The sequence below is a fragment of the Cucurbita moschata genome, unplaced genomic scaffold (genome assembly GCF_002738365.1).
Source record: "Cucurbita moschata cultivar Rifu unplaced genomic scaffold, Cmos_1.0 Cmo_Scf00021, whole genome shotgun sequence".
NCBI classification, from domain to species: Eukaryota; Viridiplantae; Streptophyta; class Magnoliopsida; order Cucurbitales; family Cucurbitaceae; genus Cucurbita; species Cucurbita moschata.
Window position 1 is genome coordinate 454,283 of NW_019268537.1, and position 14,163 is coordinate 468,445.

Consider the following 14,163-nt stretch of genomic DNA (forward strand, 5'->3'; position numbering starts at 1 on the left):
TTTTTTTTTTTTTTTTTTTTTTTAACAAAATATCAATTTGATTATGGAGCATATAGCATCTGAGCAAGTGGGCTGTGAAAATGTGAGGCAAGTAATCATGGATGCTGCATCACTCTTATTGGATAAATTATTTTTTGGAAAGTTTTTTTTTTATTTTATTGAAAAAATAATAGTAATACAAAGTTAATTATCAAAATAAAATAATAAAAACAGCATGTTATTTATGGCATCCCATTTTTTTCAATTATATCAATAACTAATTTGTATAATACCTCTTGTAACTTAATTATGTAAAATATATTTGTAACATTTTTTTTTTTTACTATAATCGTCCGTACATAAAACTATTTGGGAACATTTTGTCTCAAAAATTTGTCAGAGATTTAATTATTTAGAGACTGAAAATTAGTATTTAAAATAGTTCAAAACTAAAAAAAAAAATTATTATACTACCTCGACGATGAAAACATGACTAAAATGTAAAATAAATTGTCTATGAATTTATTAAAATGCAAAATAAACGGTCTATGGATTAGTTCAATAGAGGTTGTCATCTATGGATGGGTCTTTTTTTTTTTTTTAGGTATTAATAATAGGATAAGTATTTAAAAATGTATTTATATATAATGTGTATCATAATTTATGAAACATAATTTTTATTATTGGGTTCCGGTAAAGTTAGATGCATAATCATTCTCTATATGATTTGCGTAGGCACTACGGGCTTGTAAATGTACCCCATAGGTTTAGATTAGCTAGTGCATGCTTACACTACTGAAAACCAAAAAAAAAAAATGCAAAAAATATTATAGTGTACACGTTCATGCATAACATGTTGGAGAAGTAATCCATGATCATATACAATTTGCATGAGGTCTAGAATTAGAAAAACATTATTCAATGAGATGTGCATCCATATTCATGGTATTTCATTCATGTTTCTCATACATATTATGGTGTCTTGTAAGGGTACATTATGGTGTCTTGTAAGGCATAAATATGGTCATAATCAAACAAAAAAGAAAGTACACCCATCACATAATTCATTTAAAAATCATGATATAAATAATTAGCACAAATAGGGGTCATATGGTATGTGTTATTCATGCATCAAACAATTTTATCCAACCTAACACGCATAATAACTTAATTCTCTCCTAGGCTAGCTACACGATAATCTAGTGCGCATGATAAAGTTAAGACTCGTTCAGCTCCTCAGAGCTTAGTATCTTACACCTATTCTCACTAAGCTCTTTTGTTCACAAATTAGGGTTACACACTCAATATACATAACATATGTCCCCTCTGAACTTCTCTTATTCATTGGTGCCATAAGACCTAACCCAATAGATAATTTTACGCCTTCTAGTGTCTCTTAGCTTATCTCAATCGTTGGATTCACATAACTTAACTCAATGGGTTACCTTGCCTAGCTCTTTTAAGCATCCGTAAATCATTGATGTCGTGGAATCTAGTTCATTCGAGTATTTCGCGATGATTAGATTTATTAGGCTTCAGATAATCTAATTAATAGCTCAATTATTTTCTTAGTATCAAATCGTTCATGATAATGTGAGACGTGATGTGACTATAAATGAACTTCCATATCTTCATGCCTCTTATAAAATTTTATTGGTTAATTTCAACAAAAAAAAAAAATGGTAATCCCATTTGAAAATAGGTCACAGATATTTTTACATCATTTTTTACCATCTAAACAATGCATCTTTTAGAATATTTAACCTAACTTGGTAATAAAATATACTTGCCTCGATGTTAAAAAAAAAAAACAAAAAACAAGTTCCATTTATGGGCATAGTTAAAACTTAGGGTAGTATTTATAAAAGCCAATAATATCATTTATTGTTTTGTAAATATGATATTGACTAGACGTAAAAACATCAAACTTGACTCGTTTTTTTTTTTATAGTTTTTTGTCGTACTTCCTTTTAACTTAGAGGGTAACGAAACATTTCGTACAAACCTGTAGAAATCTATTCTTAAAAACTGTGTTTTAAAATTGTGAGGCTAACGACGATACGTAACGGACAAAAACAGACAATATTTGTTAGCAGTGGACTTAAACTGTTATTAAATTATATTATAATCAAATTTTATAAAACGATGATATGGATTATAAATTTAAAAGAAATATAAAGAAAACAGAAGGCTTTAAAAGAAAAATATGAAATAATAGTTTATTATGCACACGAACACGCATAGCTATCTTCATTTATGATTATGCATAGACTTTTTAATTTTGGTGGCATGCAGGATGGACACCCATTATTCACCCATGTGAACTTCTGGGTTTCACCTCACCTCGCTTCTCTCTCCTCTAATTTATCCTTTTCTTTTTTATTTATTTTCCTTGAATGTTTTTATGAATTTATGGTATTTGAAATGCAATTTTAAATTAAGAAAAACCCTAAAAATGTGAAGGAATTGGTGGGTGTGAATTAAATAAGTGAGGAATATTTAGGTATTGTTGGCGCTCAAAATTTAAACCCTACACATTTAATTAAATTTTTTAATGCCAATGCTCCAACCTACTCCTCACTTACCCTTTGGGTCCCCACTCTCCCCTACTGCCCTCATTTTTATCCCTTATAAATTTGTAATATTATCCTCAATTTTTCATAAATATTTTAAAATTATATTTAATAAGTCCATGCGTCCCATATTCCATAAAATAAAAATATTTAAATTGTTGGAGTACAAATGGGCTTAGACCGGCCCAAATAAGGGTATCGGGTGAGCTTGGCCCAACAATTGTTAGGAAGATGAAGATAAGATGATAGGAAAAAAAGAGAAGCTTAGTTTTGTCTAACAACTTCACCTAATTTGGGGAAACCTTTCAAGCTTTCATATAATATAATATAATATAATATAATATAATATAATATCATATCATATATAACCAAGAAAATTAGCAACAGCTATTCAAATCTTTAATGGTGTGGGTTTCTTGCAAGTTTCTCAAATCATCCAGCTACCTTTTTGGCCCTTCCCTCGATATAATTACTTTTCCTCTTCCCACAATCAACCATGGCTTCATTATTAACCATCATAACATCCTAAATTTTGTTTTTATTTATATGTAATTTAATTGAGAGGGTCTCGTATTTCAATTTAAACTTTTTTATTTTTTAAAATGTGCTAAGTTTTACTCTACCAGGCTTTCATCTAAGAAATCGTTTTAAAAAAAACACTCTCATTTACATTCAATATATTTAGAACAAAAAAAAAAAAGGATAGGATCCCAACAAAAACTATGCTAGTAGTTATTTAATGGTCAATTTTGTATGTATATATATATATATATATAATTCTTGGACTTTCCATGAAAGTTGGATACAGCTTTTGACTTTGGTTGTGTCATCTTCATTTGCAATTACATTTTACGATCCCAGTGAGATCTTACTTCTCGTTGAATATTAAAAAAAAATTATAAAAATTTTGACTTTTCATCTTGGCAAAAGTCTTCGATGAAAGTTTCTTGTAAACAACGATAAAAATGAGTGATGGCTAATACCATATCTCTTACAAGATTGTTATATTTTCAATGCTTAATACTTTTTTTTATAAAAGAATAAGTGAATTTTATGAATTTGAACTTATACTCCCATTTCGCTATTTGATAAAAAAAAATAAAAAAAACTTTAAAATAGTAGGCTTATTAAATCAACATGCAAATTTGATATAGTTAATGACATGTAATGTACTTTACCCGTCTCAAAAACTTGTCTCTCTAATAGGTCCGCGGAGAAAATTTGTTTCGGTTCTTATAAAGTAAAAATTAGCTTAAAAAAAAAAACACTTGTAGAATACTCTAATTTCATTATCAAACAGTCGAAAAGGTCAAAAGAACAAAAATATTGTGGCTAGATGAACAACTTTCGTGGAATAAAAAGGACATTTTTTTTTTCATAACATTTGAAACATTCAATTTGTCCATAAATAAATAAATAAATAAATAGATAAGACATGGTGGGTTTGGACACAATTTCCACGTATACCTACGTATCTGGGGTTCTGGTAATCCGTAGTTAAGTAAACCTAGAGTCTCACGCCAGCTCATCCATTTACATGCTTACACGTGGACAACAAAAATGTGTACAATCCAACCCGTCCAGGTTGTTGGGGTTTAGTGATCCAACGTTAATTATATATATTTTCCGTGGCGTATTATCATTTTGTTTCTTCTAAATATCGAAAATTATGAAGTATTTCCATGCTGGCTCACCATTTATGCTATAGGATTTAAGATAATTTTTAAAATTATTTTGTGGAATTTGAATAACTTTTGGTTGGAGAAAGAAAGAAAGAAAGAAAGAAAGAAAGAAATAAAAGAAAAATATTGGTGGGATTGGTAAAGAAATAGCATAAAAAGGAGAGTTGGTAGTTGTAGAACTGATAAACTGCCAAAATTCCCACTCGCAACAAAAATAAGAACAAACCAGTCAAACACAACACGCCTATCCCATTTTATTATAACCCCTTCTTCTTTCACTTCCAATCCCCAACAACCCAATTCAGGAAAAATGGAATCTGTCATTGCAGAGCTAGAAGGCACCCTGTTGAACAGCTCCGATGTGTTCTCCTACTTCATGTTGATGGCCTTCGAGGCCTCCGGTTTGATCCGCTTCACCCTCTTGCTCTTCTCCTGGCCACTCGTACGCCTCCTCGACGCAGCCGGGATGGCGGAGCTGGGGCTGAAGCTGGCCACGTTTGTGGCCACGTTTGGAGTTCGAAAGGCGGAGATCGAGTCGGTTTCCAGGGCGGTTTTGCCCAAGTTTTTTATGGACGATTTGAATATGGATGTTTGGAGAGTGACAAGCAGGTTTAGGAGACGAGTGGTGGTGACTAAGATGCCTAGGGTTATGGTAGAGATGTTTGTAAAGGAGCATTTACGAGCGGATGAGGTCGTCGGGTGTGAACTCGGGTTTAATCGATTCGGGTTCGCAACCGGGCTCGTGAAGGGAGGATTGGGTTCTGTTGTTGAAGAGATTTCTAAGCTTTTTGAATTGGGAAATGGTGGAAGAAGGCCTACTATGGGCATGGGGCGACCTTCATCTAGCTCTTCCTTTTTAGGTCTTTGTGAGGTTAGTTTCACAAATTTTATGATTGATGTTCCAATAATATTTAGTATTATTACATTTTCATGTTTATTTATTTATTTATTTTTTTTTTAAATAACCTTATTTTGAGATTTCGTCGTGATTAATGTTTCAGGAACAAATGCACCCACCATTAACCGCCGCTCAAATCCAAGATCACATTCCACCCCACCAAAATCTTCGACCATCACCGGTCATTTTCCACGACGGCCGGCTCGTCAACCGCCCAACCCCAGCCACCGCTCTCATAATCCTTCTGTGGGTCCCAATCGGTATAATCCTCTCCCTCTTTCGAATCTCCATCGGCTTAATTTTACCAATGTGGGCCATCCCCTACGCTACCCGCCTCTTCGGCGGGAAAGTCATCGTCAGAGGCCACCCCCCGCCGCCGCTCTCTAGCGGCCCCAACGCGGCTACCTCTGGAGTACTTTTCGTGTGCACACACCGCACCTTAATGGACCCAGTCGTTCTCGCCACCGTACTCCGCCGGAAAGTCCCCGCCGTCACCTACTCCATCTCCCGCCTAACTGAAATCCTCTCCCCAATCCCCACCGTGCGATTAACCCGAATCCGACATGTCGACGCGGAGAAAATCAAACGAGAGTTATCCAAAGGCGACTTGGTGGTGTGCCCCGAAGGGACGACATGTCGGGAGCCGTTTCTCCTGAGATTCAGCGCGCTGTTCGCAGAACTGACAGACAGGATTGTACCGGTGGCGATGAATTACCGGGTTGGTTTTTTTCATGCGACTACGGCTCGGGGTTGGAAAGGACTGGACCCGGTGTTTTTCTTCATGAACCCGCGGCCGGTTTACGAGGTAACGTTTCTGAACCAGTTGCCGGTGGAGGCGACCTGCTCGGCCGGGAAAAACCCGCACGAGGTGGCAAATCACGTGCAGAGGATTTTGGCGGCGAGTTTGGGGTTTGAATGCACCAATTTTACGAGGAAGGATAAGTATAGAGTGTTGGCTGGGAACGACGGAACGGTGTCGTATGTCTCCTTGGTTGATCAGCTCAAGAAGCGGATCGCCAAATTCAAGCCCTTTATTCACCTCATTTAGCAACCGACGGTTCAGATTGCTTTGCTTTGCTTTAGTTTCTTAAATAGTTTTAGTGGTTTTATTGCAAATTTGTCTCTCTTTTTTAAATGGAATTTGGATTAATTTGTTTTCAATTTTGTTGAAATGTAAGAATAAATAATAACATAATGTAATTTTACTCTTGTTTTTTTCCTACACCTCTGTGCTACTAACTGCCCTACATCCATTTTAGTTCAATATTTTTAAAGATTATAATTTTTTTTAATATATTGAATTATATTTATAGTGTTTTTTTTAATACCTCCAAATAAAGAAAAGCTTCCAAATCATCCTATATATTATTTTCTATTTTTTCCCATTTATGTACAATTCTTGTAGGATGGGGATAAACTAAAATTATGGAAAATTAGGATATAAATTAAAAATAGAAAATGTTACAAAAATGCACTGTTTCTATTAATATCCTATAAACAATAAGTCTGGAATCCAAAAATTTTAAAATAAAGTAAAACTATGAAACTAATATAACACCCATAAATTTATTGGTATTTTTAATAATTAATGAAGGAAAAATATTCTCTTATGTGTAGATTATAATATGTATATTACAAAATGGATAAAATTTAAAAGAAAAACATGTTTAGAACTAAATTTCTATTAAAAACTCGATAAAGGAATTCAATGGTTAATTTGTGCAATAATTAAATTAAGGTTTGTCTAAATTTTGATTTGAAATGAGAGAGTTTATGAAGATTTTTGCATTACTTTTTTGTTAAAATGATTGAATAAATTAGAGCAAATTAAACCGTAAGAGAATTTTATTTTATGGTAATGAATATTTTAAATTTTTTTTTTTTTTTTTTTGTCTAATAAATTTAAAACTAATGTTTAAGGGCTAATTATGTAATTTGAGATATATTTTTTTTTAAATAACAAAATTATTTTTTATAAATTTCAGCAATATTCAATTCCTCTCCTCCACGCCTGGAAACGTTAAAATTTAGAAGCGGCAAACGACACGTCAGTCGGCGAAGTACACAGCAGCTGCACATCTTAACGCTGTTAAAGTTGAACGAACAGGATGGAACCACTTGTCCCAAACTGGAAAGGCGTTGGTAAGACGCTAACGGAGACGACGCGGTTTTACCGTTTAAAGCCTTTTCCCCCCTTGTAATCAGTTCATTCCATTTCCTATTTTTCTCTACAAAATTCCCTAAATCAAATCCTAATTTCGTCGGCCCCTCGGTTTCTAGGGTTCTTTAATTCAATCCCCCATTTCCCAAATTGCACTCCCCTGATTGATCCCACCTTTTTCTTTTTCGTTGCTTTTGTTTTTTTCTTTTTTTTTTTTTAGTTTTTTAGGTTCGAAGCCGACATTTTGATCGTGGGGGATTTTGTTTTTTAGTTTTTTGTTTCTGGGTTTGATCGTTTGTGTTGTTTTCTGGTCTTGGGAGGATTGAAATTTTGTGGGGTTCTTCAATTAGGGGGGGTTTGGTGATTGATTGGATTAAGCTTCGTTGATGTCGTCGATGGCGGCGGCGTCTTCCTACTGGTGCTACCGATGCAGTCGCTTTGTTAGGGTTTTCAATCAAGACTCTGTTGTGTGCCCCGATTGTAATAGTGGGTTTATCGAACAGATCGAGCATCCTTCGAGGTTGGTGGACGTGGAATCGGCTCCGCGGAGGAGGTTTCCGGCTGCGGCGATGTATATGATTGGCCACCGGTCGAATTCGGGACCGAATTTGGGATCTGGGATTCGGAGACCTCGGAGGAATGGTGGGGATCGCTCGCCCTTTAATCCTGTGATTGTTCTTCGGGGGCCGTCTGATGGGAGTGAAGGTGGAGAAAGTCGTCGGTTTGAGCTTTATTACGATGATGGCGGTGGTTCTGGCCTGAGACCGCTGCCACCGAGCATGTCGGAGTTTTTGTTGGGGTCTGGGTTTGATAGGCTTCTGGAGCAACTTTCTCAGATTGAAATGAACGGTATTGGGCGGTTTGAGAGCCCCCCGGCGTCCAAGGCTGCAATTGAGTCAATGCCCACGATTGAGATCTGTGAAAATCATTTGGAAACTGAGTCACACTGTGCTGTTTGCAAAGAAGCATTCGAATTGGGGACCGAAGCACGGGAGATGCCCTGTAAGCATATTTACCATTATGATTGCATTCTACCTTGGCTTTCGATTCGAAACTCTTGTCCAGTATGTCGTCACGAATTGCCTTCGGATAATCAGAACTCTCCGGATGCTGCAGAAAGTGGTGAAAATGAGGGGTCGGTGGCCTCAAATGGTGAAGAGAATGTGGGCTTAACCATTTGGAGGTTACCTGGCGGGGGGTTTGCGGTAGGGCGGTTTAATGGAGGCAGGAGAGGTGGGGAGAGAGAACTCCCGGTTGTTTACACTGAGGTGGATGGTGGTTTCACCAATGGTGGCGTCCCTAGAAGAATATCATTTGCTTCAAGAGGCAGAGGAAGGGAAAGAGGCGGATGGAGCCGAATAATTGGCAATATGTTTGCTTGCTTCAGGGGATCAATGAGGTCTATGTCATCTACTTCAAATTCCACCATCGATTCTAGTTCTTCAAGGAGTAGTAGACCACTCCCACATTTCACTACCGAGCCAAGGCGACGGCGCACATGGTCTATGGAAGTTAACAGTGGGACAATCAGCTGGTGATTTGGGGATGTGGTGGTTGTTAGCAAGGCTAATTACGTGAAGAAGTTATATATGGGACAGGCTTATTAATTGCTGTAAATAGCACAATTTGCATTTCAGGTGGGAATGGGGCGGTTATCCGAGCTTTATATTCATAAAACTAAGAAGGTTTCTCGAGCTAAGGCAAGAGTTCTCTTTTTCCCCTCTCTTTTTGGGTTATTTGGATAAGGGATATTGCAAGAAATGTGGGAAATAAATGCAGTCTTCTCCTTCGCAGAAAAAAAGAAGAAAAAAGAGTAGCTCCTACTGCATATTAGACAATGATGGAAAATATAAGGTTTACTACGTTTAAAAGCTTGAAGGTAAGGTTGTTTTGTAGAGCAAGGTGCAGGATCCCGTTAATAATATAGTCTGTTAGAGAGCGGTGGAAGCAGAGCAGCTGCAAGTTCCAAGGGGTAAACTACTTAAATATGTTGTTAGGCTCAGTTTTTTTTTGTTGATATGATTCCATAAATTGAACGAATATGTGAACAGTTTGGAGGCATGGGATGAATACTGCATCGGCTTAGTTCATTGCATCACACTATTGTTCTGCACATCTTTGCTTGTAATGATGTTTATCTCTAGAAATAAATTGCTCTGCTTCATTGGCGTTTGTGTTCAGCTTGCTGTTAAGCAGTGCCCATCACTCTTTTATGCGCTTTTCTGAGTACAGGGATTTGCATCATATTTTGATTGTGGATTGATATTGAAATCATGCTGCAAAACATGAATGTGCAAGAGAAATAGCAGAAAAGGGAATTTGAAATTTTTTGTAACATTTTGTATTCATTCCATTTCCACAAGTTGTTCTGATAAATGGAATGAATACATCAATGTTTTTATCCATATTGTCACTCATTCCCTCATCATTTCATGCACATTCCCCATTGGTGATTTGAATATATCAATGTTTTTGGTTTTGATTTTGATGTAGAGAGAGTAATACAGAAAATACTTCATTGTTATCAAAACTAGTCGACTTCCATTATGATGATAGATCCAAGTGAATCATAATTTCATGATATTTTAAATATTTTTTCAAACGAACTCAGACATCAATATTGATTGGTATTTTCATAAAAAATGGAACCTTCTAAAATCTGGAGAACCAGCAACGCTACCAGTGGATTCCACGTGTCAAACAACGCCAAAACCCGGAACGGCGGGGTCCAATTAGAAAGAACAGTCCAACCAGGTTCTGCCACGCAATGTGTTGGAGTCAACGATTTGGAAGCGTTCAGCACGCCGACCCGATCGTAACGGCAGTAGGCAATTGGGAAAACGGCGTTTGAAAAAATTGTTGGTTCAAGTTCCGAGATGGGCCCGTAATGGGCCAGTGCTATGGGGAAAAAGCCCATAGGGCTTTATTAGGATTAGATTTGATAGGGCTGATGTGAATGGAAATCTTGTATTTGTTTTGTAAAGAAAAACAAAGTGTGGGGCCCTGGAATTTTAATGATAAGGAAGCTTAAAAAGAATGTAGTGGGAGGATATGTTTGACCTTAGCTGGATCCATAAAATTGAACAGCCCAACAATTATTAATTACTCCTTTTATCTAATGTTAGATTCTCAATTATGTCCACAATAACAACCAAAATTTAGATGTTCATAATTTTGGTAGTTTCTGGAAATATAAGATAGTGAAAAAAAAGGGGAAGAGTTAGAAGCCTTAAAATCTCCAAATTTGGTAAGATGTGATTTTGCAAAAAAAGGTCTTTTGTGCATAATTCCCGTCTGCTGCGTTTGTCTGAGAAGTGTTGCGGCGAATAGGGGATAACCCAACGCCAGAGGAAGGCAGGTAAATAAAGGTTCCGATTGAATGTATTTACGACGGTCAAGTCTCGTTAATATCGAATGAGAGTAGAGTAGAGAAAGAAAGGAATGAAATGTGGGATTGATGTAAAATGTGAAAAGAAAATGGGAAAAAAGAAAATGGGAATGCAAAAGGGGGTTTAGGGATTTGTAGGCTATATAATTAAACGTTTGTCTTCTTCAATCATTCAGTCAAGCACACTCTAAAATCATGCATCAACAGTTCTGTTCTGGTCCTACTTAAGCATGCCAAGGAAAAATTCCAATTATTTATAGCACTTTAGAGTTTTTAATTATTTGCTCAATTTTTTTTTTTTTTAATTTTTGTTAGATGGAGAGATAAAGATGATCGATCATGTCTAATAAAGGTAGATTTTTACTTGACTTTTTTAAAATTAAAGATTTTATAGATTTTTTTTTTTAGTTTTTTAAATAACATTGGAAATGAAGTTGACTCCTTGATTTCTCTACAAATCTTTTGTTTTCAATGATAATAATGCATTTATGTTTTTTTTTTCTTAATTATGTGTCGATTGACTTTTGAGGAAACCTGATCAAATCATCGTAATGTTTCCTCATTTATAATAATCGAATAATTCATTGTTTTTTTTTTTTAACAAATAATTCTTAATATGAATTTACCCATTACTACAAATGTGGGGGAAATATTCCCTTTCTAAACCTATATAGAAAATTAGTGGTCATGAATTTATAGGCCAGAAAAGTCTTGGTTTGGTAGTAGTTAGAGTATATGCTAGAAAACTAATTAAAATTTAATTTTTGAACTAAAAGTAAATATATATATATATATATATATATATATATATATATATATATATATATATANATATATATATATATATATTTGAGAGCTAGATTAGATAGTAAAATTAAAGAAACTACCGATACAACTCAACTCAAATTTATAAAATAGATAAAATAGTCGTTTGTTATTTATCATATAGTTAATTATAAAATTATCACGATCATTTCATTTTGTTTAAAAAATATTTTTATTCTTTAAAATAAAAGTTGCAAAAGGATTTTGGACAAAATTAGATCTTGGAAGGATTTAGTGCCATGAAAACATAAACTAGGACCTGAACATCACCATACTACTCCACGTCGTCGTCATACTCTATTATAGGAGCATTTTTTTTTTATTTTATAATATAGCCGATCATCTCTGACAAAATCAATATTAACATGAGTGACATCAAATACATTGGTTGATTATTGATGGAATATGTTCATATATCTAATGTAGGGTTTAGTTTCTTTAAGGCGATGATGAAAATTTTAATAGATAAGTCACACTTGTTGTCTCTCTCTCTCGATAAAATTAGACATGAGATTTTTACTAGATGGTCATATATTCAATTCATTTGAAATCATTCCATTCCTTTTATTCTTTCAATCAGTCTCGAGCAAGCCAACAAGATCAATTCAATCATAAAAATTCTATCACTTTTAATAAGTTTAGGATTGCGATTATTACGCATAAGCTTAAGTTATAATTTGATGAAATTGAAATTTAAATTTATAACAGAAAAGTGAAAAATGCTCATTTTTGGGTTTGGGTGGGTGTTTTTGAGCATTATAGGTGCAGAAGGAAGAGGTGAAAATGTGGTGTATAGAGGAGGGTTTTAGAGGCATATAGGGGATTGGGAGAGAGATACAATGGGTATCCAATTCATGTTCTCCACCCTTTATTTATTTCTCCACCCATTTATTTGGTCAATCTCAATTAAAGCCGACCTTCTACTTTCTTTTTTTTTTTTTTTTTTTTGTTTTCCAGCNCGTTTGATCTAATCCAAATGATTTTGGGGTAACTTGTTTTAAGAAATTGGGACTAATGAATTTCTTATACAACTTTTAATTAATGCAGAGCCTGTTTTTCCTTTGCCTTGAACTTTGTCAAACTTGACGAATTTCCATACTTCCTTTTTTTTTTTCTTCTCTAAATTCGAGTTTTTAGAATGAAACCCAGAAACAGATCCCTCTTCAGCTTCAGCTGCCTAAGCTGGCCTTGTTTTTGTGTGATTCAACCAACATAATCTCTCTCTCTCTAGAATCATAGAGAGAAGAACTCTGAGAATGACCCAGAACCAAAAACAGAGCAAACAGTAAAGAAAACCATAAGATTCAGAGAGATTGAAGGATGAAGAAGAAGATGATGATAAAGAAATTGCATTTGATTAGAGAAAAACAATGGAAGTAGTTACAAAGATTAATGCTTGTCAGAAAGAACCCAGTAAGATTACCCATCAGATTGAAACAAGGAACAAAATTTAAATTCCAAAAGAAAAAAGAACCTCAGAGATTTCAATACTACATCATGTAACTATTTACAAGTATATGAAAATCCCTCTCTAATCTCTCTTTCTCTCTCTAAGATCCGGATTTGCAATGTTTCTGGAAAATCCCATCTGGGTTTGGGCACAACGGCCCCATTTTCAGGTCCCAAAACACAGAGGAGATAGAACATTGCACTTTTCTCCAAAAAAAAAAAAAAGAAAAAAAGAAAAAAAAGAAAAGGACCCAAATGATTTGATCTGATCCGCGTTCTGGTTCTGGTTTTGATTCTGATTCTGATCTTTCTCTTAAAAAGGAAAACAGAAAACTCCCGATGGTATCAGGAATCGCTGTAGTTATGCCAACAAATGAGCATGGTAACACAGCGCCTCATGATGTAAAATCGAGCCCTCTGTTCCTTCACCAATTTTGCACATTTTCTTGTAAAAGAACATCTCCTTTCGGAAGAATTTCTCATCAGAGGACACGAGGAGGAAGAAGATCGGCTTCTCGCCGGAGCTCCCTTCTTGGGCAGCTTCCATTTCTCCTCCATGTAAAACGGCGGCGGAACGGCGGCGGCAGCAGATGAGGAAATAGAAGCCATTTTTCAGTGAAGTGTGAAGTGTGAAGTGGGGTTAAGGAAAGGTTTGAGCTTCGCAAAAATGGAAGGTTGTAGAGGGAGAATAAGAGCGGTTTGAAGAAAGAAAGTGGATTTATTTAGTTGAAGGAGAGGCTGCAGCGGTATTTATAAGGGGAAGGGGCCACAAAACAGGTTAAAAGAAGGGGGGGCGTGGCAGTGGGTATCACACCTGGTTTTCTTTCCCTTCCCCAACCAGAGATACGCCATTATAATATTTCCCCTTCCCTCAAATCCGAAGACCCAAATTAGCTAATACATTTCAACATAGAGATTTGAAAGATGTCCATAAGATCAATCTTATGGAAATCCCAAGTGAAATTTTTAGGAGAGAAACTGAAATGAAAAGGGTGGTGTTTGAGTCCAGTAAGTAAGAGAGGGAGGTCAGAGAGGGGCTGGTGGGGTCAGACAGGCATGGTGGTGGGGGCTGATCAATCAGAATTAGAAAAGTAAAGAGGGGGAATTGATGAAGAGTGACATATCAGAGGTTCGAATGATGAATCGAAAAAGATTTGGCATTTTGAGCTTTTTCTGTACAAGTGGAGAACCACAGAACCAGAGGGGGG

General features: G+C 35.6%; 2 protein-coding genes across 2 annotated transcripts; both read left to right on the forward strand.

Annotated features, from left to right (window-relative positions):
* The first annotated feature begins 4,407 nt into the window (after nt 1–4,407).
* LOC111458202 (glycerol-3-phosphate acyltransferase 5-like) lies at nt 4,408–6,293 on the forward strand. Its single transcript, XM_023100712.1, has 2 exons — nt 4,408–5,105; nt 5,236–6,293. Exons 1-2 carry the CDS (start codon nt 4,545–4,547, stop codon nt 6,178–6,180), a joined length of 1,506 nt encoding a protein of 501 aa, XP_022956480.1. The 5' UTR covers nt 4,408–4,544; the 3' UTR covers nt 6,181–6,293.
* Nucleotides 6,294–7,342: 1,049 nt separating this feature from the next.
* On the forward strand, nt 7,343–9,473 carry LOC111458574 (probable E3 ubiquitin-protein ligase RHC2A). The gene has a single exon (XM_023101319.1). The coding sequence runs from the start codon at nt 7,680–7,682 to the stop codon at nt 8,829–8,831; it is 1,152 nt and encodes a 383-aa protein (XP_022957087.1). The 5' UTR covers nt 7,343–7,679; the 3' UTR covers nt 8,832–9,473.
* The last annotated feature ends 4,690 nt before the right edge of the window (nt 9,474–14,163 follow it).

What these genes read in the sequence shown, in the direction of transcription:
- LOC111458202 (XM_023100712.1), top strand. Translation starts at nt 4,545, where the DNA reads ATGGAATCTGTCATTGCAGAGCTAGAAGGCACCCTGTTGAACAGCTCC. An exon ending in CCTTTTTAGGTCTTTGTGAG is followed by an intron (nt 5,106 to 5,235) that starts GTTAGTTTCACA and finishes TTAATGTTTCAG; the next exon opens with GAACAAATGCACCCACCATT.
- LOC111458574 (XM_023101319.1), top strand. Translation starts at nt 7,680, where the DNA reads ATGTCGTCGATGGCGGCGGCGTCTTCCTACTGGTGCTACCGATGCAGT.